General features: G+C 44.0%; 1 protein-coding gene across 7 annotated transcripts in view; it reads right to left on the bottom strand.

Annotated features, from left to right (window-relative positions):
* The window catches only part of CDK14 (cyclin dependent kinase 14), an 895761-nt gene that overhangs the window by 276901 nt on the left and 594997 nt on the right, over positions 1 to 23863 (bottom strand). For all 7 annotated transcript variants that reach the window (XM_033931181.1, XM_033931186.1, XM_033931187.1 and 4 more), the window contains one exon: positions 5345 to 5393. In XM_033931181.1, coding sequence (XP_033787072.1) covers positions 5345 to 5393 — 49 coding nt within the window. The remainder of the gene's footprint in view (positions 1 to 5344; positions 5394 to 23863) is intronic.

Here is a 23863-nt window from a genome sequence, read left to right on the forward strand (position 1 = left end):
TTTTACATTAAGGTTACATTTTTAGTACTGAAAGGCCTCCTTCTCAGAGTTTCTTCATCTTGATGCGATGCTGGTGTTCTACCCATATCAGCATGACTCCAGCATGAGGCTCTGGTAAGAATCAGCACAGGAACAACTCAATTTACTTAGATTCATAACAGTAGGGCTGCCTAAGAGGCTAAAGCCTTCAAACGCTTTAAAATCCCCTCAAATCGACTCAGTAATTAAATAAAAGTCAAGATTATACAAAGAAATCTAATTTTTTTTAAATACTAACTGCTAACCATGAGCATTTATTTTCTTGTATTTCCACATGAAAGACTAAGGACTTGATTCTGTATAATGTGACAACGTTGCACAGACAAATCTGTGCACATTGCCAATTTTTGCATGCAACTTAATTATTCAACAAGCTTATCAGTGCCAATAATTGGCAATTAAGAAGTAATAATTGACACTGGTACAAATTAAAATTTGTGTGCACAACTTTCTAAGTGCATTCTAGAAATATCAGAAATCTCAAAAAGGGGCATGGCCAGGGTAGGGGCATGGGCAGGTCATAGGCATTCCTAAAAGTTAGGCGCACTGTTATAGAATACGCCTAATCCATGCACAACACAGGTGCAAGTATTTAGGACCAGCTTTCATTGGCCTAGATGAGTGTGCCAAAATGTTGGTCATGAATATGGGTGCTAAGAGTGATCCTATAAACTGTGCATAACTTTGGAAGCGCTTTATAGAATCACATTGTTGTTCTTTTCAGTGCCAATTTAAGCATCACTTGCATATAGACTAAGGCCCTAAGTGGATATAGTCAAACACAGAGACCAAAAGCAAGAAACCTATATCCAGACTCACATCTAGATTCTCTAAAAGCAGCGTTAAAAAACGACGGGCTGCTGGCACAGCCGTTATAGTCGTTCTCCAAAAAACGCTCATGCAAATGAGGTTGGCAGAGAGTAGTGAAGACTCGCTAAATTTGCATGTGCCCATCACTGTTGATAGCGATAGGCACATGCATAGAATAAAGGCAAAAAAAAAAAAAAATTAAGCTGCAAGTAACTCTCTACCCGACAGCAGGAGAGATACTGAATCTCTCCCACCGCTAAGAAACATCCACCGGCAGCGAGAGAAATGCCCAATCTCTCCCGCTGCCAACAGACACCCCCCCTCAGTAGCAGAAGAGATGCCCAATCTCTCCCGCCACCAACTGACACCCCTCCCAGGTGACGGGAGAGATGCCCAGCCTCTCCTGCTGCCAACCAACATATTCCCCTGGCAGCAGGAGAGATGCCCAATCTCTCCTGCCACCAACCGACACACACACCAATTCCCCTCAGCAGCGGTAGAGATGACCACACTCTCCCGCTGCCCCATGCCTCTGACGATCCACGCTCTCTTCCCCTTAACTTACTTTCAGATAGTTGGCCGGAGGGAAGCCTACTCCCTCTGGACAGCTGGCCCATCTCTTTTTAATGGCTGGTCTTCCTCTCTCTGGTGTATCCTGGGATGCACCAGGGAGGGACCTAAAACTCTGAATGTTACATAAGAACAGATTGTTACATATGAACATAAGAATAGCATTACTGGGTCAGACCAATGGTCCATTAAGTCCAGTAGCCCGTTCTCTCGGTGGCCAATCCAGGTCACAAGCACCTGGCCAAAACCCAAGGAGTAGCAATATTCCATGCTACGATACAGGGCAAGCAGTAGCTTCCCCCTTGTCTTCCTCAATAACAGACTATGGACTTTTCCTCGAGGAACTTGTCCAAACCTTTCTTAAAACCAACTACGCTATCCACTCTTACCACATCTCTGTCAATGCGTTCCAGAGCATAACTATTCTCTGAGTGAAAAAAAATGTCCTCCAATTGGTTTTAAAAGTATTTCCCTGTAACTTTAGCGAGTGTCCCCTAGTCTTTGTAATTTGTAATTTTTTGACAGAGTGAAAAATCGATCACTTGTACCCGTTCTACTCCACTCAGGATTTTGTAGACTTCAATCATATCTTCCCTCAGCTGTCTCTTTTCCAAGCAGAAGAGCACTAACCGTTTTAGTCTTTCCTCATACGAGAGGAGTTCCATCCCCTTTACCATCTTGGTCGCTCTTCTTTGAACCTTTTCTAGTGCCGCTATATCTTTCTTGAGATAAGGAGACCAGAATTTATCGCAATACTCCAGATGAGGTTGCACCATGGAGCGATACGGGGCATTATAACATTCTTATTCTTGTTAACCATCCCTTTTTTAATAATTCCTAGCATCCTATTTGCTTTTTTGGCTGCTGCCGCACATTGGGCAGAAGATTTCATCGTATTGTCTACGATGACACCCAGATCTTTTTCTCGGGCACTAATCCCCAAGGTGGACCCTAGCATCCGGTAACTGTGATTCAGGCTATTCTTCCCAATGTGCATCACTTTGCATTTGTCCACATTAAGGGCTCCTTTTACTAAGCTGCGATAGTGGTTTTAGCATGCGCTGAATTGCCACGTGGGCTAGACCTTAACGCCAGCATTGAGGTTTAGCGAGCTAAAAATGCTATCGCAGCTTAGTTAAAGGAGCCCTAAATTTCATCTGCCATTTGGATGCCCAATCTTCCAATTTCCTAAAGTCCATCTGCAATTTTTCACAATTTGCATGTGCTTTAACAACTTTGAACAGTTTAGTGTCATCTGCAAATTTACCGTATTTTCGCGGATATAACGCGCACCATTGTAAAACGCGCACAGGGGTATAGCGCGCAGAAATCACGATGATATGTACAAAAACTTTTCTATACCGCGCTCAGGCATATAACGCGCATGCTGCCCGACTCTCCTTTCGCCCGCCCTGACTTTCCGTGCGCTGTCCCGACTCTCCGTTCACCCCCCCTGACTTCCGTGCACTGCCCTGACTTTCCGTGCGCTGTCCCGACTCTCCGTTCACCCCCCCTGACTTTCCGTGCACTGTCCTCCCTTGAAGTCCTGTCCCCCCTTGAAGGTCTGTCCCCATCCTGAAAGCCTGATGCCCCCCCCGACGTCCGATACATCCCCCCCCCCGGCAGGACCACTCGCACCCTCACCCCGAAGGACCGCCGACTCCCCAACAATATCGGGCCAGGAGGGAGCCCAAACCCTCCTGGCCACGGCGACCCCCTAACCCCACCCCGCACTACATTACGGGCAGGAGGGATCCCAGGCCCTCCTGCCCACGACGCAAACCCCCTCCCCCCAACGACCGCCCCCCCCCCAAGAATCTCCGCCCGTCCCCCAGCCGACCCGCGACCCCCCTGGCCGACCCCCACGACACCCCCACCCGCCTTCCCCGTACCTTTGTGTAGTTGGGCCAGAAGGGAGCCCAAACCCTCCTGGCCACGGCGACCCCCTAACCCCACCCCGCACTACATTACGGGCAGGAGGGATCCCAGGCCCTCCTGCCCTCGACGCAAACCCCCCTCCCCCCCAGCCGACCCGCGACCCCCCTGGCCGACCCCCACGACCCCCCCACCCCCCTTCCCCGTACCTTTGGAAGTTGGCCGGACAGACGGGAGCCAAACCCGCCTGTCCGGCAGGCAGCCAACGAAGGAATGAGGCCGGATTGGCCCATCCGTCCTAAAGCTCCGCCTACTGGTGGGGCCTAAGGCGCGTGGGCCAATCAGAATAGGCCCTGGAGCCTTAGGTCCCACCTGGGGGCGCGGCCTGAGACACATGGTCGGGTTTGGCCCATGTGCCTCAGGCCGCGCCCCCAGGTGGGACCTAAGGCTCCAGGGCCTATTCTGATTGGCCCACGCGCCTTAGGCCCCACCAGTAGGCGGAGCTTTAGGACGGATGGGCCAATCCGGCCTCATTCCTTCGTTGGCTGCCTGCCGGACAGGCGGGTTTGGCTCCCGTCTGTCCGGCCAACTTCCAAAGGTACGGGGAAGGGGGGTGGGGGGGTTGTGGGGGTCGGCCAGGGGGGTCGCGGGTCGGCTGGGGGGGCGGTCGGAGGTTCTGGGGGGGGGGCGGTCGTTGGAGGGAGGGGGGTTTGCGTCGAGGGCAGGAGGGCCTGGGATCCCTCCTGCCCGTAATGTAGTGCGGGGTGGGGTTAGGGGGTCGCCGTGGCCAGGAGGGTTTGGGCTCCCTCCTGGCCCGATATTGTTGGGGAGTCGGCGGTCCTTCGGGGTGAGAGTGCGAGTGGTCCTGCCGGGGGGGGGGATGTATCGGACGTCGGGGAGTCGGCCGGGCAAGAGGGCTTGGGCTCCCTCTTGCTCCGATCGTGGATGCGGGTGCGGGTGGGAGCGCGTGCGAGCGGTCCTGCTGGGGGGGTGAATCGGGCGTCGGGCGGGGTGGGAACTATGTTTAAAAACTTTTGTATACCGCGCTCAGGCATATAACGCGCGAGGGGTATGCGTGGTACGTAAAATCACGTATAACGCGCGCGTTATATCCGCGAAAATACGGTAATCACCTCACTCTTCCAACAGTTCTGATAGAGCAGCATGGATAGTTCAGAAATGGGGACCAGCAGAGGAGGAACAGATTGGAAGAGAAAGGGATGATGCTGGAATGTATGATTGGAAGAGAAAGGGATGATGCTGGAATCTACAGGATTCCAGAAACTTGACCATTCTCTGTTTTAAAAGCGTTTCCATTAATTTGCTAACCACTTACCACTATTATTTTCTTCCTTTCTCTCTCCTCCCTTTAAGGTATACCTCTGTTTTTTTCTTTCATTTTAAAAAATATTGTTTTTCTCCCCCTCTTTCCTTATATATCATGTCAGAGAGCTTTTTTTATTTTTATCCCTGTATGTGTATTTTACCTTTATTTCATTTTATTTTTATTGTTAACCACTTAGGGGTCCTTTTGTCAAGCCACGGTAGGGGTTTAACGCGCGTAATACTGTGCGTTAAACTGCCTGCCGTGCTAGCTGCTAACGCCTGCATTGAGCAGGCGTTAGTTATTTAGCCGGCCGCGGGGGTTAGCGCTTGATGAAATGTCTGACGCGCTAACCTCGCTGGCGCGGCTTGATAAAAGGACCCCTTAGATTCATGAAAAGTGGTATATCAAGAATGGAATAAACTTAGAAACTTGGCAAATTATGCAAAATTTGCAGAAAGATGTTATATTTAATTTTGTACCCTAAAGAGGTTGTGTTATCTTCAGTTTGCTTAAGGATTCACTCAATCAGGTATGCTCAGCTACTGGGTTTTCATTTGATATCATTTTAAAAGCTACAACTAGGACATTTCAAATAAGTGCCCTTACAATACTAGCCAAAGTAATGCAAAGAAAGAAAGAACATATTTCATGTTTCTGTACAATAAAGTTTCAACCTCCCCCGATGAAAGAAAGATACAACCATTATTTTTAAAATATACTTACTTATTCCATGCTTGCCTTAGGTTTTTAGAGCCATACTGTGTAAAACGCTCTGTGAAAAACAACACATTTTTTATCAACACATTTATACGAAAATAATTGTGCTATTTTTCAAGTTCTTAAACAGCAAATGACAATTATAATTGAAAGCTGAAGGTCCAGAGGTAATCTAGGGCCCCCTTTACAAAGCCGCGGTAAATACACCAAAGTCCATTCAATTCCTATGGGCTTCGGTGCATTTACTGCAGCACTATTGCTACTGTGGCTTTGCAAAAGGGGCTCCTAATTTATTTTCCAGTTTAAGCAAGGAGTTCCCATTGGAATAGGACAACCTTCCAGCTAAATGCAATTTACGAGGCTTGCAGAGAAGCATTTTAGGCAAATAAAACCAGGAAATAAGACTTACAGGCATAGTTATCGACATGGGCTATTATTAAGATGTGCTATTTTACAACTAATGTGTTACTTTTAAAAAGATCCCACTTTATGCAATGAAACCTATTTATTACTAACTGGAGTTAACAGTAAAATAACACATCTTAAGAGTTGCCTACATTGATATCTTTTCTCCTTACTAGAAACATTTAGGCCCCCTTTTAATAAACCGCGCTAATGGTTTTTAGTGCCGGAAGCCGCGCTGAATGCTGCGTGCAGCTCCCGATGCTCAGAGTTCCTATGAGTATTGAGAACATTGCGCAGCATTCAGCATGGTTCCTGGCGCTAAAAACCATTAGCGCAATTAGGGGATCCTTTTACTAAGCTGCGCTAGCAGTTTTAGCGCACGCTAGAAGCTAATGCCACCATTGAGCTGGCGTTAGTTCTTGGTGCGTAGTGCGGGGTTAGCGCACGCTAAAAACGCTAGCGCACCTTAGTAAAAGGAGCCCTTGGTAAAAGGGGGCCTTAATGCAGGATTTACTAACCTGCATTAATGTGTGCTATTCATATTTACTACTACTACTACTATTAGTTATTTCTATAGTGCTACCAGATGTATGCAGCGCTATAGAGTCACAAAGAAGAAAAAAAACAGTCCCTGCTCAAAAGTTATTTAATAATGAGCATTAAATAACAATAGTTCGCCTGATTTTGTATAGGTCATCTAGATTAAAAAAGGAATACACGCACACAGTAGCCGCTACTGCTTCCTCTTGAGCAAGCGGTAGTTTTTCGGCTAGCGTGCACTAATCCGGTGCATGTGCTAAAAATGGAGCTCTAGGTGAATGCAGGCTTTAAGCCCACAATCTCCTTTCTATCCCGTCTCTGCAGTATATAAACACAATGAGGTCTACTATCTTCTCTGTTAGGGCTCCCACTCTTTGGAATAATATTCCGTCCTATTTACGGGGAAGAATCAATTCTTAATAATTTTAAGACAAAGTTAAAAACATTCCTCTTTCTTGATGTCTTCGAGACCTAAATGTCCTTTTCAGGGCAACATAGATTACATTACATTACATTAGTGATTTCTATTCCGCTTGTGCCTTGCGGTTCTAAGCGGATTACATTAGAAGATGGCTGGTCATTTCCAGGCGATGACAATACAATTCTTTACATTACTTTACAAACTTTGCATACCTAACTTTACATAACTTTTCATACATAACTTTACGTGGAATTACTTTGCGTTACTTTAAATTATCTTTACAGTACTTGCATAAGTTGCATTAACTTTACATAACTTATCATACATAACTTTATAAAACTTTACGTAGCTTGATTTTATTTTTAGCTATCCTTCCTTTTGTTTTGTTCCCTATATGTTTTCTTTCTATTTGATTATTGTAGTTCATACCCTTACTTCTGAACAACAAAAAACTGAGGAGGCAAGAGCAGCTCCCTAGGAAGGAGGCAGAGTTGAAAGATGATTGACAGCATTCTGTAAGCAACTTGCAGGTTCAGATGCATAACCTAGTGCTCAGAACTTCTAGACATACTGCACTAAAAATTATATTTCAAAAGCAATCAGATACAGATTACTAATTACTTCACCCTAGAAGGCAACCAGTTGATTGTTTTCGTATTATTTCAGTACCAGAAGGGGTTAAATTGGGGTTCCATTGCTTCTACTGTATGCAAATTTCTCTCTGGATATTTTCTGTATTTATGGATGAAAGGCCAGGGGTAGGACCAGAGAAAACAAATATAAATGGAAATGGCAAACAGATTCTCAGAAGACTGTGCTTGTGAGGAGCTGGCTAAATTTAAAAAAGGCAAAGCAATGGGGGCTTGATGGGATACATCCAAGGGTACTTAAGAGAAGTCAGAGAAGTTATGGTAGCTCTGTTGCCTCATCTTTTCAAAGCTTCTTTAGCTTCTTAGAGGACTGGAGAAGGACGGATGTGGTCCCTCTGCACAAGAGTGGAAGTAAGGTGGAGATTTTGAATTACAGACCAATTAGCCTGACCTTAGTAATGAGTAAACTAATGGGATCTCTTAGGGAGATAGCGGATGCTGTGGATGGGCTGACTGGATGGGCCATTTGGTCTTTATCTGTCATCATATTTCTATGTTTAAGCAAAGGATAGTAAGATTTCTAGAACTGAATGGGCTGCAGGACCTGAGGCAGCATGTTTTTTACAAGAGGCAGGTCTTGTCAGACAAATCCAATTGATTTAACTGGCTGACCTAACAATTGGATATAGTGTACTTGGATTTTAGCAAATTCTTTGACACAGTTCTGCATAGGCGAGTGATAAATAAAGTGAGTGCTCTCGATATGGGACCTAAAGTGACAGACTGGATTAAAAACTGGTTAAGTAGAAGGAGACAAAGGTAGTGTGTAAATGGAGTTTTCTCCAAAGAAAAGGATGTCATTAGTGGAGTGCCACAGGGATCCGTCCTTGGGCCAGCTCTTTTTAACATCTTTGTGAGTGATTTTGCGGAAGGACTGTCCAGCAAAGTTAGCCTTTTTGCAGGTGATACTAAATATAATAGGGTAGACACCCTGGAGAGTGTGGATAACATGAGACAGATCTAGTAAAGCATGTCCCGTAATTGGCAGCTAAGATTAATGCTAAAAAAAATACAGGGTCGTGCATGCACTTGGGCTGCAAAAATCCAAGAACACATTATAGTATAGGGGGCAAAGTGCTTCTGTGTACGAGAGAAGAACAGGAGTTGGGGGGTGATTGTGTCTGATTATCTTAAGGTGGCAAAACAGGTAGAAAAGGTGAAGATGAAAGCCAGGAGAATACTCGGGTGCATAAGGGGAGGAATGGCCAATAGGAAAAAGGAGGTGATAGTGCCATTGTATAAGTCTCTGGTGAATCTCAATTTGGAATACTGTGTGCAATTCTGAAGATGGTACCTTCAAAAAGATATAACTAGGAGGGAGTCGGTCCAGAGGGCTGCTACATAATGGTCTCTGTCATAAAGCGTATGAGGACAAACTTATAGAGCTCAATATGTATACTCTGAGAGAAAAGTGGGAAAGAGAGGGATATGATAGAGATGTTTAAATATCTCTGTGGCATTAATGTACAGGAGATGAGTATAATGCATAGGAGAAAATGTTTTAAATTAATTCATTTTTTAAATTGGTATCAGAAAATTAACATACTTTCCTTTGTGATATCTAATTACCAGTGAATTACTTCACATTAAATTAAAATTTGTAGATGCCTTTCTCTATAAATATGATTCTTAAGGTTTGTTTGTATGTTTATTTTATCATGTTTTGTTTTAAAACTATGTAAACTATTTAGTTGTAAACAGTGTAGAAATTTTTAAAATAAATAAAATAAAATACATTTTTTAGTGCTGGGGGAGTGCCTGGGGCGGAAAGTAGGTGATGCACTACTATAGTTGGTTAATAAACATTTGGTCAACGGTGCATTATTTTACATTTTCTATCTTGATTTACTATCAATACTTTTTCTGATTTTTGCTATGGTCTCTCCCCATCTTCCATTTACTCTGCAGTTCAGTCAAATTTTTGTTTTACGCTGTAGAAGGAATCTGTTCTGATTTGTCTATTTCCTGAATAGAAGTCATTTTATTTTGTTTTATTGTGTGTGGTAGTACAGAGTGGGAAGTGGTCAAGGGGTGAGGGTGGGGGGCTGGGAAAAGGGAGATTGTGTAGCGGTGTGAATGTAACACCGACCTAATTCAGAAGAAAGTCTACAAAGCTGTGTTGGCCTTCTCCAGTTTGTTTACTGCTGTATGCTAAAAGAAGCTGAAATGACCAGCACTGAATGAAATCCTTTGGAAAAGCAAAAATTTGCTCAGTTTTTATAAGTGAGATAACTGGCTAAGTGCTAAAAAGGTAGAGCTGAAAGTGCCATTTGCTTCATGTGTCCCTGTCCCCCTTGTCTTCCCACTTCCAGAGCCCCCCTCTTTCCTACTTCTGCTGTTTCCCCAGTGCCCTCTCTCCCTATCTCCTCTTATATGCTGGTTCTAGCCCTCAATCAGGTATGTACTGGTTCCCTCACTCCGCTGATGCCAATATATGGAGACCAGCAAGGGCTCCTGGTAGCACATGAACTGGGGAACATGTTCTTCAGCCCCTGCACATTTACAGTGCTGATTTCTTATAAGAAGTCCAAGTATTTCCTGTGCTTATTTCCAATTAAAAATAAATTAGTATGCTGCAAAGAACTTCCGTGCTTTTTATTTAAATGAGATCCCAAAGAGATTTATAGTTTCAGTACTTCAAAAGAATACATTCAGCCATCTCAAGGGCAGAAGGCTGACATCAACGATCTACATACTTGGTTATTACATGGCAGCCTTCAATAGAGAAAAAAAGACCACGATTATTATTACCTGCCAGTGGGTAAAGGGAGGTGTGAGGAGACAAAATGACTCACTCAGTGGTCATTTCAAAGAGGAGATTAGCTTCATGGCCTCTTCCCCGGTGAAAATAGCATTTCTCCATATCATTAAATCCCTTCTTAGTTTATCTGAACTAAATACAATCTCTGTATTTATATTTTGCTAGCTGACGGCATAATGGAGAACTGCAATTAAATGTTATCTGTGGGATGATGGTCCCCTTATTTTATTTAATGTGGATCACCTAAAACTGTTAAAACTCTGCCAGAGAAGTATAAATACATCTTATATTTCTTGATGATTACACACTACTTGTCATCCAGCCTCTTCAGCCACCATTATAATATTCTTGCCCCTAAGCTCTATAGCATAGGCTAACATTTAAAAACATTTACATGGCTAACGGTGCAGCTAGCTACATGAGTACTTATTTTTCTTTTTACAATCAGGGCCCCTTCTATATAACTTATTTATTCCCATTTAATTATACCCCTTTTAAAAACACCCAAGGCAAGTGGCAAACATTAATATTTATAGTACAATAATGGTTATCAGACGGGTACTTCTTTCCAGCTGCACCCACTCAAAATAACATTCCCATTATTTTGGTTCCTAGTTTAAATACCTGGGTGTTATAGTAGATCATAGCTTCACTTTTGGATCCTAAATAGCTGCTTTGGTTTTTGGTCCTTAAGATAGTTTCATTGTATATGCCCATATTTAGATGAGTTTTCATTGAAAACTTTGTTCTATGCTTTAATTGCTTGAAGACTTGATTATTGTAATATTGTGTATGACAGACTATCTCGTTATGCAGTCCATAAACATTACAGCTGTGAGACCTTTTTTTCTAATTTTACTCATCTACTAAATCGGTGTCAGGTCAAAACCGCGGAAGACAAAGGCGCGCGCCGACAACTGAGCGCAGCGCGGAGGCGCACCCCGAAGAAAATAACTGTTTTTTGGGGCTCCGACAGGAGGGGTGTGGGGGGAACCCCCCACTTTACTTTATACAGATCGCGCTACGTTGTGGGGGTGTTGGGGGTTGTAACCCCCCACATTTTACTGAAAACTTCACTTTTTCCCTAAAGTAAGTAAGTGGGGGGTGGGCTCCCCAACAAAAACCCCCATCGGAGCCCCTAAAAACTGTCATTTTCTTCGGCGCGCGCCTCCATCTTGCGCTCAGTTGTCAGCGCGCGCCTTTGTCTTCCGCGGTTTTGTCTATGAACCACTAAATCAGCATCACTGGCAACCTCTTCTATACGGTGTTTAGTACAAGAAGACCCTAACATACAAGGTGCTTTATCTGGCTTCTAGATTCACTATTCATACTCTACCTAGAACACTCTGATCATTACACAATGGTCATCTATCCATAAATCCCATTTGTTCTCATTTACAGTCCACACATCAATGAACAGCTTATTGTGTTGTTCCATTATTTTGGAACTCTATGCCACTGACTTTATGATCAGAATAAGAACATAAGAATAGCCTTAATGGGTCAGACCAATGGTCCATCAAGCTCAGTAGCCTGTTCTCACGGTGGCTAATCCAGGTCACTAGTACTTGGCCAAAACCCCAAGAGTATCAACATTCCATGCTACCGATCCAGGACAAGCAGAGGCTTCCCCCATGTCTTAATAACAGACTATGGACTTTTCCTCCAGGAATTTGTCCAATACTTTCTTAAAACCAGCTATGCTATCCGCTTTTACCACAACCTCTGGCAATACATTCCAGAGTTTAACTATTCTCTGAGTGAAAAATATTTCCTCTTATTGGTTTTAAAAGTATTTCCCTGCAGTTTCATCAAGTGTCCCTTAGTCTCTGTAATTTTTGACAGTGAAAAGTCGATCCACTTGTACCCGTTCAACTCCACTCAGGATTTTGTAGACTTCAAGCATATCTTCCTTCAGCCTTCTCTTTTCTAAGCTGAAGAGCCCTAACCTTTTTAGTCTTTCCTCATACGAGAGGAGTTCCATCCCCTTTACCATCTTGGTTGCTCTTCTTTGAACCTTTTCTAGTGCCACTATATCTTTCTTCAGATAAGGAAACCAGAATTGAACGCAATACTCCAGGTGAGGTCACTCCATGGAGCGATACAGAATCTTCCCTTATAAAATTTAAGGCAGCTCTAATAACCTAATAATCCATCGGGTCTTTTCTGAAAATACAGGATAATACTTTAAAAACAATTAAAAGGAAATATATTTTTTTCACTCAAAGAAGAGTTAAGCTTCGGAACTCATTGCCAGAAGATGTGGTAAGAGTGGTTAGCGTATCTGGGTTTAAAAAGCATGTAGCATCTTTCCTTCCTATCCCTACCCTACCATAAATCCATAATCTGCTATCGAGACAGAAACGAGGGAAGCCACTGCAATAAGTGAGATCGGTAGAATGAAATGTAGCTATTATTTGGGTTTCTGCCATGTACTTGTGCCCTGGATTGGCCACTGCTGGAAGCAGGATACTGGGCTACATAGACCATTGGTCTAACCCAGTATGGTTATTCTTATGTTCTTATGATTAGGATGGTCAGAATGATTGGTCTGGGGATATATTGTCTCAGATTTTTGGAATCTTTATTGTTTCTACTATTTATCTCTCCTATTAGAAATGGCATTCTCTTTCTCTTTATATTAATTTGTTGAGTTCTAAAGCTGTACTTTTATGAAACAGAAGTACATATATACTGTCTAATAAAGCATCAACGATCAAAAACTCACACTGCACTACCCCTATTACTACCCACTGCTTAATTTAAAACAACTTAAATAAGTCACTTAAAAGGCAATTCTATAAACTGGGTGCTAACATTTATGTGCCTACTGCATGCATAAATGTTTACAACAGTAGCACTTAAGACTGTGTATGTGTTGGCAGGGTACCTAAGCACTGTTTTTCAAATACCTGCTTAACTTGCAGAGTGGATATTTGCAAGGGGGAAGCATACACATGGGCGGAGCATAGGCAGAGCTCTTACTTATGCAAGTAACTTAGGGAATTCTGTAAATCTTAGGTGTTTTCCCAAATTTAGGCGCTTGCACTTATATCAGCTCTAGTAGCCTAGTGCAGGGGTAGGCAAGTCCGGTCCTTGAGAGTCAGAGCCAGGTCAGGTTTTCAGGATATCCACAATAAATATGCATGAGATAGATTTGCATCTCAAGAAGGCAGTGCATGCAAATCCATTTTATACATATTCATTGTGGATATCCTGAAACCCTGACCTGGCTCCGGCTCTCAAGGACCAGATTGCCTACTCCTGGCCTAGTGTAACCGTGGCCACCTAAATGTTAGGCACACCGATACTGTGTTGGGCTTGTATTCTACTATGAAATAGAGTGCCTAAGTTCCATTGCAGAATAGGCACCTAATGGAGGTACCTAGTTTTAGGCATCAGGAAAGCATTTAAATGCTACGCCTATACACCCCTAACCGGCCCCTCTGCTCCAAAGCAGAACAAAGACTCAGCATTCCTGCAAGGAGATCCCTCCAAATGAGTACGGCGTACAAAAGATCCTATGGCCATTTCCTACCTCAGCTATGGAACCGACTACCCACACAGATCAGGTCACTAGACTCAATAATGACCTTCCGCAGAACAGTAAAGACCTTCCTCTTCCGCCAATCGGGCCATTAAAAACTGCATCCTCAATATACTTCTCCTAGTACTCTTCGCTGTGACTAGTCTGTTCGCTAGAATAAGCTCTGTTATTGTCTACTGTAACCTATTTGTTGTCAAGACTAGTCTGTTTTCAAACAATTGTGAATGTCTACTTGCAACCCGTTCTGAGCTTCTGGGAGAACGGGATAGAAATCTAAATAAATGGTTGTATTCCACTCATTTATGTACAGAAATGTCTATTTACACATGTAAATGACCTCTTACAGAATACTGAGTGCCATGTTTTGATGGTGCGTGTCTACTTTGCTGGAGGGTGTGTACCTGGGTAGAGCATGAGTAGAATGCACAAATGCACACATGCGCAATCTGGCTGACATCTAGGTGCAGACATTGACATCAGTGATAAGGTTGGTGTAAGTGACTGAGCCTCAAATGCAAGTGTTTCCTGCCTCTTGTGCTAGTATTTATAGAATAAACTTGAATTAGGCACCTTATTATAGAATCAATCATAATGACAAATGCTTCCATACCACCACCACCCAAATTAAATGCCACATTACATAAAGGATACAGAGAGAGATTTTTGATATAACGTCCAAATCCGATTTGGGACGTTTTGCAAGAGATATCCATAAATCCAGTGCCAAACATGGTCATTTTCAAACCAGAAAATCATCTGGTTTTGGCTCAAAAATTGCCCTATTTTAGACATTTTTATGCTCAGTCCCCTAAGTTCTATATATGATGCCTAAAGTTATACGCATATATCAGCACACTTAGCTGATGTATGTGCATAACAATTAAAGAATAGGACTAACTGGCACTAATTGCACTTTAACACCTCATAATTGATGTTAGAGTTAATTGAAAGCTACGCACACAACTTGGTAACATAGAAACATAGAAAATGACGGCAGAAAAGGGCCACGGCCCATCTAGTCTGCCCACACTAATGGCCCACCCCCTAACTACCTCCATGAAGAGATCCCACATGCCAATCCCATCTTTTCTTAAAATCTGGCACGCTGCTGGCCTCAATTGCCTGTTGTGGAAGATTATTCCAGCGATCAACCACCCTTTCGGTGAAGAAATATTTTCTGGTGTCGCCATGAAATTTCCCACCCCTGATTTTCAACGGATGCCCTCTTGTTACCGTGGGTCCTTTAAGGAAAAAGAGATCCTCTTCCACCTCGATATGGCCCGTGACATATTTGAACGTCTCGATCATGTCTCCCCTCTCTCTGCGTTCCTCGAGTGAGTACAGCTGCAACTTACCCAGTCGTTCCTCATACGGGAGATCCTTGAGTCCTGAGACCATCCTGGCGGCCATTCGCTGAACCGACTCAAACGCACAAACTGTGCAATCTTTACTGTTAAGTCTTTTTGACTACTGTAATATCATCTACTTGGCATGTACTAAGAAAAATATGGCCAGACCCAAATTGATTACTGCGGTCAGATTAATTTATGGTCTGAAGAAATACGATCACGTGACTCCATTTTACTGTGAGCTGCATTGGCTCCCAGTGGAGGCACGAGTTGTTTTCAAGTTGGGATGTCTGTGCTATAAAGTTGCTTTTGGATTAGCTCCATCATACCTAGGTGATATATTTTATATAGCACCGTACAAGAATAGTAGTCACATGCTTTGTTCGTTTTTCCATCAGTTAAAAGATGTAAAAGTAAGAAATATCTTGACCACACGCTGGCCTATCAAGCAGCACATTACGACAAAGATTTTTGATATTTAATACGTACATCTTTCTCTTACGAACAATTTAGAAAACTGAAAACTTTTCTTTTTTTCAAAATTTCTTACGAATAATTTAGAACATAATTGAAAACTCTTTTTTCTAAAATTTCTGATCCTATTTTTTTATTGTATCTTTTTGATAATGTTTTATTAAAGCGCATATAACTTTTGTTGGTTACAAGGTCTAGAAGTCCGATGTTATATTGGGGGTGTTGGGGGTGAATTGAGGACTTTTTTTTTAGGTTACGTGCAAGTTTTCCACTTATGCGCTGATCTGGGCACAATTTAGGCACAGGCATTTAGACCAAGAAAAAGCTTCCCTAATTAGTTATGCACCTCATAGTTGGGACACATAGCAGCACTTGGGTAGTACCAAGCACAATTCTATGCAGAGCATATTACTTTTATAGAATCACACATAGCCGCCGTACTAGTTAGGGCCAATTTTTTAGAAAGCATATATAGAATCGAGTCCAGTATGTCTTTGTTTAACCTCCAAGGGAAAACCACAAAAACAAGCCATCGGGACATTTGGAGGCCAGCAGTCTTACTAGACTGGTCACAGATACACATACCAGCAGAGCATTGGAACAGCCTAGGGGACATTGAAATACACTTCACATAAAAGGTCCCATTACATCATAACCCCCTTATATTGTTTAATGAGCCCTCCAGGAATAGCAATATCCACTACAATAGCCCTTATGCTTGCAAGTGTCACCTATACAGTATGTGGGTTCAGCAGGATTTTTGTGGTACTCATACTTTAACATCATAAGTGTATCAGTTAGAATGGAATAAGGGCCTGGGTTCCCTTCTCCAAAGTCCAAAGCTTGAAGAGTTAGGGTCTCAGTTTATATTCGGGTCAACGTTGACCCAACCCCTTCCCTGAACCTGTTGCAAGCCTCTGCTGGGCATGCCATGAGACCTGGTGGTCCAGCGGTGGCCGGGACAGAAGGGATCACTCCCGCCTCCTTTCTCAGCCGATTCTAAGAATTTTTACCTCTCTCCAGCCTCCACCGCGTACCTTTAGTATCTCTGGTGGTCCAGCGGTGAATCGTGGTTGGAGTGACCTTCCTTCGCTCCTGCCTGTGCAGAGCCGCTAGCTGATTGGCTTCTGTGGCAGAGGCTTGCAACAGGTTTGGGGGCGGGTTAGCGCTGATCCAAATATAAACTGAGACCCTAATTTTTGGGCCATTTTTTGGCCCAAAAATCTCGGTTTATTTTTGAATATATACGGTAAAACCAGCTGAGAAATACAATCAAGTAAAGTCAATCCAGCTTCTAGCAAGACTCCCAAACTATGAACTTGATCTGTAGCCACTATATTGGACCTTTCCAATAATAAAAATAGGAAAGGGAATGAGCAATTATCCTGATGAATCCATAACAATTCCCTTTTTAATGCATTCAATTGCAACTTATTTAACACTATCCAATATTTAATTTCAATTAAACACTATCTTAATTTCTCCTATTGACTGCACAATATTACTTAGAAGTGTGCACGTAATATCCTGTTCAGTATAGATCTATGAGGAAAGCATGGATTGGCTAACATTAAAGTTGGTGTATCCCAACATCTGAGGTTCATTTTTTCAACAACATCATAACCCCCTTATATTGTTTAGTGAGCCCTCCAGGAATAGCAATATCCACTACAATAGCCCTTATGCTTGCAAGTGTCACCTATAAGGTATGTGGGTTCAGCAGGATTTTTGTGGTACTCATACTTTAACATCATAAGTGTATCAGTTAGAATGGAATAAGTAAGATTGAAGGGGTTGTGACTGTATTGTATCTTTCACTTAAAGGGTTCCAGGGGAGATTCGGGAAATTACAGACTGGTAAGCCTGACCTCAGTGCTGGGCAAAAGAGTGGAAACAATTCTAAAAATTAAAATTGTGGAACATGTAGACAAACATGATTTAATGAGAGAGAGTCAGCATGGGATCAGCCGAGGGAGGTCTTGCCTCACCAATTTGCTTGACTTTTTTGAAGGTGTGAATAAACATGTGGATAAAGGCGAGCCAGTTGATATAGTATATCTAGATTTCCAGAAGGCTCCTGAAAAAATTAAAGAGTCATGTGATAGGAGGCAATGTTCAATTGTGGATTAAGAACGGGTATTGGATAGAAAACAGAGGGTAGGGTTGAATGGCCATTTTTCTAAGTGGAGGATAAATACTCGTAGTGATGTCCCGCAGGGATCTGTTTTGGGACCGGTGCTATTTAATTTACTTATAAATGATCTAGAAAGTGGAACTACAAGCGAGACGATTAAATTTGCAGATGACACTAACATGTTCAAAGTTGTTAAAACGCATGTGGCAGAGAAAAACTGAAGGAAGACCTTAGGAAATTAGAAGAATGGGCGTCCAAATGCAGATGAAATTTAATGTGGACAAATGCAAAGTGATGCACATTGGGAAGAATAATCCAAATCATAATTATCGGATGCTAGGGACCACCTTGTGGGTCAGCGCTCAAGAAAAGGATCTAGGTGCTATCATAGACAATACGCTGAAGCCTTCCGCCCAATGTGTGGCGGCAGCCAAGAAGGCAAACAGGATGCTAGGAATTATTAGAAAAGGGATGATTAACAAGACTAAGAATGTTATAATGCCTTTGTATTGCTCAATGGTGCGACCTTACCTTGAGTATTGCATTCAGTTCTGGTCTCCTTATCTCAAAAATGATAATGCTGCACTAGAAAAAGTTCAAAGAAGAATGACCAAGATGATAAAGGGGATGGAACTCCTCTCATATGAGGAAAGACTAAAGAGGTTAAGGCTCTTCAGCTTGGAAAAGAGATGGCTAAGGGGAGATATGACTGAAGTCTACAAAATCCTGAGTGGTATAGAATGGGTACAAGTGGATCGATTTTTTTTTTTTTTTTTTACTGCATCAAGATTTACAAAGACTAGGAGACAATGAAGTTGCAGAGTAATACTTTTAAAACCAATAGGAGGAAATATTTTTTCATTCAGAGAATAGTTAAGCTCTGGAACGCGTTTCCACAGGATAGGGTGAGAACAGTTAATGTAGCTAGTTTAAAAAAATGTTTGGACAATTTCCTGGATGAAAAGTCCATAGTCTGCTATTGACACAGACATGGGATGATAGCATGGAATGCTGCTACTATTTGAGTTTTTGCCAGGTACTTGTGACTTGGATTGGCCTCCATGAAGATGGGATACTGGGCTAGATGGACCATTGGTCTGACCCTGTAAGACTATGCTTATGTCCTTATGATTTAAGAACTTGTACTACCAATGTCAGTATCTTATAAAGAAAACATGTTACATTGCAACTCTATCTACACTACATCTAAAATCTACTCCCCAAATATGAGTATGCCTACACTAGAATTACATTATGAGGTGCCATCAAATACATGCATAAAAAAGCCTTCATAATACTATCCCCTTAATGTAAACATTATATCTTACTAATTAAAAATAATTAAGAATTATACCAATTATATTTGCCTCTGCTTACAAGTCTCCTTTCAGATTTTGCAAACAGTTAAACATGTTCAATGTATACTGCTGAGCAAACTGCCTAAACCAAAGAACTAACCTGTTGACAACCTGATGCTAAACTAACAAAGCAGGTTCTGTACTAATACACTGCGTCCTTGTCCCAGCAGTAGAAGCAGAATACTGCAATGTAGCAAAATTTGCCACCAAGCAGAAGCTGCTGTTTGAAAGATATACGTATATATTACGGCTACACATTGATTTAATCACAAGATTAATCGCAGAAAGTGCTCCTCCCCATCACATTTCCTCTTGTACAGTGCAAAATATAGACAGCAGAATTAAATTCTCTGAACCAAAATGTTTCAATTACTAAATTGAAAATAATTTTTATTACCTTTGTTGTCTTTTACTTTTCTAGTCATTTTGGGCTCCTTTTATCAAACAGCAGTAGAGGGTTTTAGCAAAGGCCAGAGAAGTAAATGCTCCGTCACACATTCAATTCCTATGAGTATCAGAGCATTTACCTTACCGGCCCTCACTAAAACCCTCTTCTGCTGTTTGATAAAAGGAGCTCTTTGTTCCCTATCTTTCTGTGCTCTGAACTCTGTTTCCAGGGCCTCCTTGTCCATTCACTATTTCTTTTTTCTTCTCCTTCTGCATTTATTCCCTGCCCAATATCTATCTTTCAAATCCAACTTTCTTCTACTTTTATGCTTCCTTCTCTAATCTATCTAGTACAGGGGTGCCCAACGCGTCGATCGCGATCGACAGGTCGTTCGCTCAGGCGACCCCAGTCGATCGCACAACAGGTTCCCTTCTTCCCTTCTCTTTTTTTCCCCTCCTGACTGGCCCGCCTCTTAAAGAACGCTGGCCAATCAGAGTGCTGGAAGGGCGGGGTGAAGGTCGGTGGGGGACGGAGCTCAGCGCATCACAAGAAATAGAAGCGCCTGTAATGATTGAGGTAAGAGCGAGGCCTAATGCTGCCCGATATACAATTTTAAAAACCCCAAAATCGGCCTCCCAATCAGTGGCGTACCGAGGTGGGGCGGTCCGCCCCCGCCCCGGGTGCACGGCTTGGAGGGATGCACAGCCGTCCGGGTCCTCCTGCCCTTCCTTTCCAACGGTCTGCGCATGGGGCTCGCACCCGCCGCCCAAATGGTACTGTTGGTTATCGCGAGACTCGCGGGAGTTATCTACAGGACCCCAATCAACATGGATTCACCAAGGGTAGGTCCTGCCAATCAAACCTCATCAGCTTCTTTGACTGGATAACAAAAAGACTGGACGAAGGAGATTCACTGGACATAGTGTACCTAGACTTCAGTAAAACTTTTGACAGCGTCCCACATCGCAGACTGTTAAACAAGATGAAATCGATGGGGTTAGGAGAGACTCTAACGGCATGGGTCAATGATTGGCTGAGTGGCAGACTTCAGAGGGTAATGGTTAACGGTACTTTCTCTGAGACATCGGAGGTGACCAGCGGGGTGCCGCAGGGCTCGGTCTTGGGTCCGCTCCTCTTCAACATATTCATAGGAGATCTGACTCAAGGGCTTCAAGGTAAAGTAACATTATTCGCCGACGACGCCAAACTATGTAATATGGTAAGCGACAGCAATTTACAAGATAGCATGGCGCAGGACCTGCGTACATTGGAATGCTGGTCCTCAACCTGGCAGCTGGGCTTCAATGCTGGGAAGTGTAAGGTCATGCACCTAGGTAGCAGAAACCCGTGCAGAACTTATACCTTAAACGGGGAGACCTTGACCAGGACTTCAGCGGAACGAGATTTAGGAGTAATCATTAGTAAAGACATGAAATCTGCCAATCAGGTGGAGAAGGCTTCCTCAAGGGCAAGGCAGATGCTGGGTTGCATCCGTAGAAGTTTCGTCAGCAGAAAGCCTGCTGTCATAATGCCACTGTACAGGACCATGGTGAGACCTCATCTGGAATACTGCGTGCAATTCTGGAAGCCACATTACCGCAAAGACGTGCAGAGGGTTGAGTCGGTCCAAAGGATGGCCACCAGAATGGTCTCAGGGCTTAAAGGTCTCTCGTACGAAGCAAGACTAAACAATTTGCAGCTCTACACTCTCGAGGAACGCAGGGAGAGGGGAGACATGATTGAGACGTTTAAATACGTCACTGGACGTATAGAAGTGGAAGATAACATTTTCCTTCTCAGAGGCCCCTCAACCACAAGGGGGCACCCGCTCAAACTCAAGGGCGGGAAATTTCACGGCGACACCAGGAAGTATTTCTTCACGGAGCGAGTGATTGATCAATGGAACAAGCTTCCAGTACAGGTAATCGAGGCCAGCAGCGTGCCAGATTTTAAGAATAAATGGGACGCCCATGTGGGATCACTACGTGGGTCAGGGCAAAACATTGGCTAATCTTAAGGGGAGGGTCTATAGAGTGGGCAGACTTGATGGGCCTTGGCCCTTTTCTGCCGTCATCTTTCTATGTTTCTATGAGTTGACGGCACCATTCGAGCGTCGGCGCGGGACCAGGCAGGCGCAAGCCCCGAGCGCGGACCGGGGGAAAAGAAAGGCAGGATGACCCGGACCTGGCTGGCTGTGCACCCTTCCAAGCCGTGCACCCGGGCGGATCGTCCCCCTTCTAAATCCACTTGTCTTTTATTCAGTTCCACTAATGAGCATTGTGACAGGCAGTTCTTATGGGGCAGTTCTTGGAAGTATTTCTTTGTTTTTCTGTGCCTAAGTATTCTATTAATTTAACTTCCTTATTCCTGTGGGGATCTCCAAAGGGGACGAATGGGAGACGGCCGGTGGCAGGTGGTACTTTAGCAATTCTTACAGGTTGCCATAGGCCTCAGGAGCTGTCTTCCCTCTGCCGTGGTCCTGCCCCTCCTCTAAGTCAGAGACAGGCTTGGGGCAGAGGGAAGACAGCTCCTGAGGCCTATGGCAACCTGCAAGGATCGCTAAAGTACCAGCGATCCTCTCTGCAGACTGCTCCCTGCTGGAATTAGGTAAATGGATGTGGGGAGGGTAGGCCTTCGGCGGGGGGGGGGGAGTGCAGTCCTTCAAGGGGTAGTGCAGGCCTTCAGGGGGGAGTCAACCTTTGAGGGGGAATGTGCAGACCTTCGGGGGGGGGGGGGGTCAGGCCTTCGGGGGAGGGTAGCTGTATAATAAAAAAATATTTGAACATAAATACAAAGTACACTCGGTGTATATATATATATATATATATATATATAAATAAATAAATATATATATGTTTAGCATTTTTATTGTTGGTAGATCATTTTGACTTGGTCATTTTAAAAGTAGCTCGCAAGCACAAAAAGTGTGGGCACCCCTGATCTAGTAGCTAGCTATTCCCTTTCCCTCCATCCTTGGGTGGAACCTCCTCCATTCCCTGACATCTAAGTGCATTTCCCAGTGGCGTGCAGTCAGGGCCTGCAGGGTATTCATTGAAGGCCCTGACTGCCAGCTGCTTTCTCCTGGCTCCCCCTTACCACTACATACTGCTTACACCCATCTCCTCCTAACTGAGCTGCAGGCTCCTCACTCCTGGCTTCTCCTCCGCGCCTGCCTAGGCAGTCCTTGGTGTCATGCAGGGAGTCGCTACAGCAACAGAATCCCCTGACTGCCGAAGGCTAACCAATCTCAGGCCAGCACAGAATAGGCTCCTCCTCCTGTCATGTCCTGCTGTACTAGAGTGCATTGTGCTGTTGGGGATTCAGTTTCCTGAAATGAATCCTGTAGGTGTTTTGTTTTTGCTTTATCTTAATTTGATTTGTTGGCTGGCAGAACTTCTGAGCATATCCAACCAATCAAACTAAAACATAATGAAAAAAACCCACCTATGGGATTCACTGAAGGCAGTGAATTCCAGGCTTTACATGGGGACAATGCTATGATATGAGGGGGAGGCTTCCAACACAGAGACTGAAAGAAAGCAGGGAAAAGAACCAGGACTGCTAGGGATTATAGGGGCCAGTGGCTCTAAGGTTCAGTTGATTCGCAGTTATTGATCTAGTACAGTCTCTCACAAACTTTTTGAAGCCATGGCACACTAAACTCAGGGTCACTTCTGGAGTGTGCATTAGTCGATGTGATTAATCATCACATTGACATCCATGCATGTGCAGAGGCCCTCCAGATGGGGCCCTGAGCTTGCTATTACTACATCAGTAGGGAGGGGTGAGAGAGGAGGAGAGGTGCCAGCTGACTGTCTACAGGACATCATGTAGGTAGTCAGCCAGCACCTCTCCTCCTCGCCGGCATTTTACAGCACACCTGGAATCTTGCCGTGGCACAAAGTTTTCAATACACTGACCTAGTAGGTCGATGTTGGTTTGGTTGCATGGAGGGGGACAGACCAGTAGATTCTTTCTTGCTTCCTTTTTATCGGGCCACTTCACAAGGTGGCAGGTCTGCTCTGGGGCCTTTCCTCTGCCGTATCCCAGTAGAGGAAAGGTCCTGGCGAAGGCCTGTCACAACAGGAAGCAGCCAATAAAAGTTAGAAATCATCGCAGTCCACAGAGCTGCTGGACCTATACAGGAAGGCCCCAGAGCTCTGTGAACCAGTGCTTAAAGCTAATGTGCAGGCACTAGTGGGGTGAAAAGCTAAAAGAAGCCCTGGAGATGCTGGACCCCGAGAAGAGAGAGGTACTGGACTTGTGAGAGGTGGGGGTGGCTGGAGGGATCGGGGGGGGGGGGGGTTAGAGTTAGAGGGGAGAATAGCACCGAACCTGTAGGGAGGTGGCTAGAAAGAGAGTGGAGAGAGGTACTGGACCTGGAGGAGTAAGAAGGAGAAGGAAAAGAGGTATTGGACCTTTAAGGGGGTGGCTGGAGGGAGAGGAAAGAGAGGTACTGGACCTGGGGGGTGGGGGAGGGGGATCTGGAGAGAGGTGC

The sequence above is a fragment of the Geotrypetes seraphini genome, chromosome 2, assembly GCF_902459505.1.
Source record: "Geotrypetes seraphini chromosome 2, aGeoSer1.1, whole genome shotgun sequence".
NCBI lineage: Eukaryota > Metazoa > Chordata > Amphibia > Gymnophiona > Dermophiidae > Geotrypetes > Geotrypetes seraphini.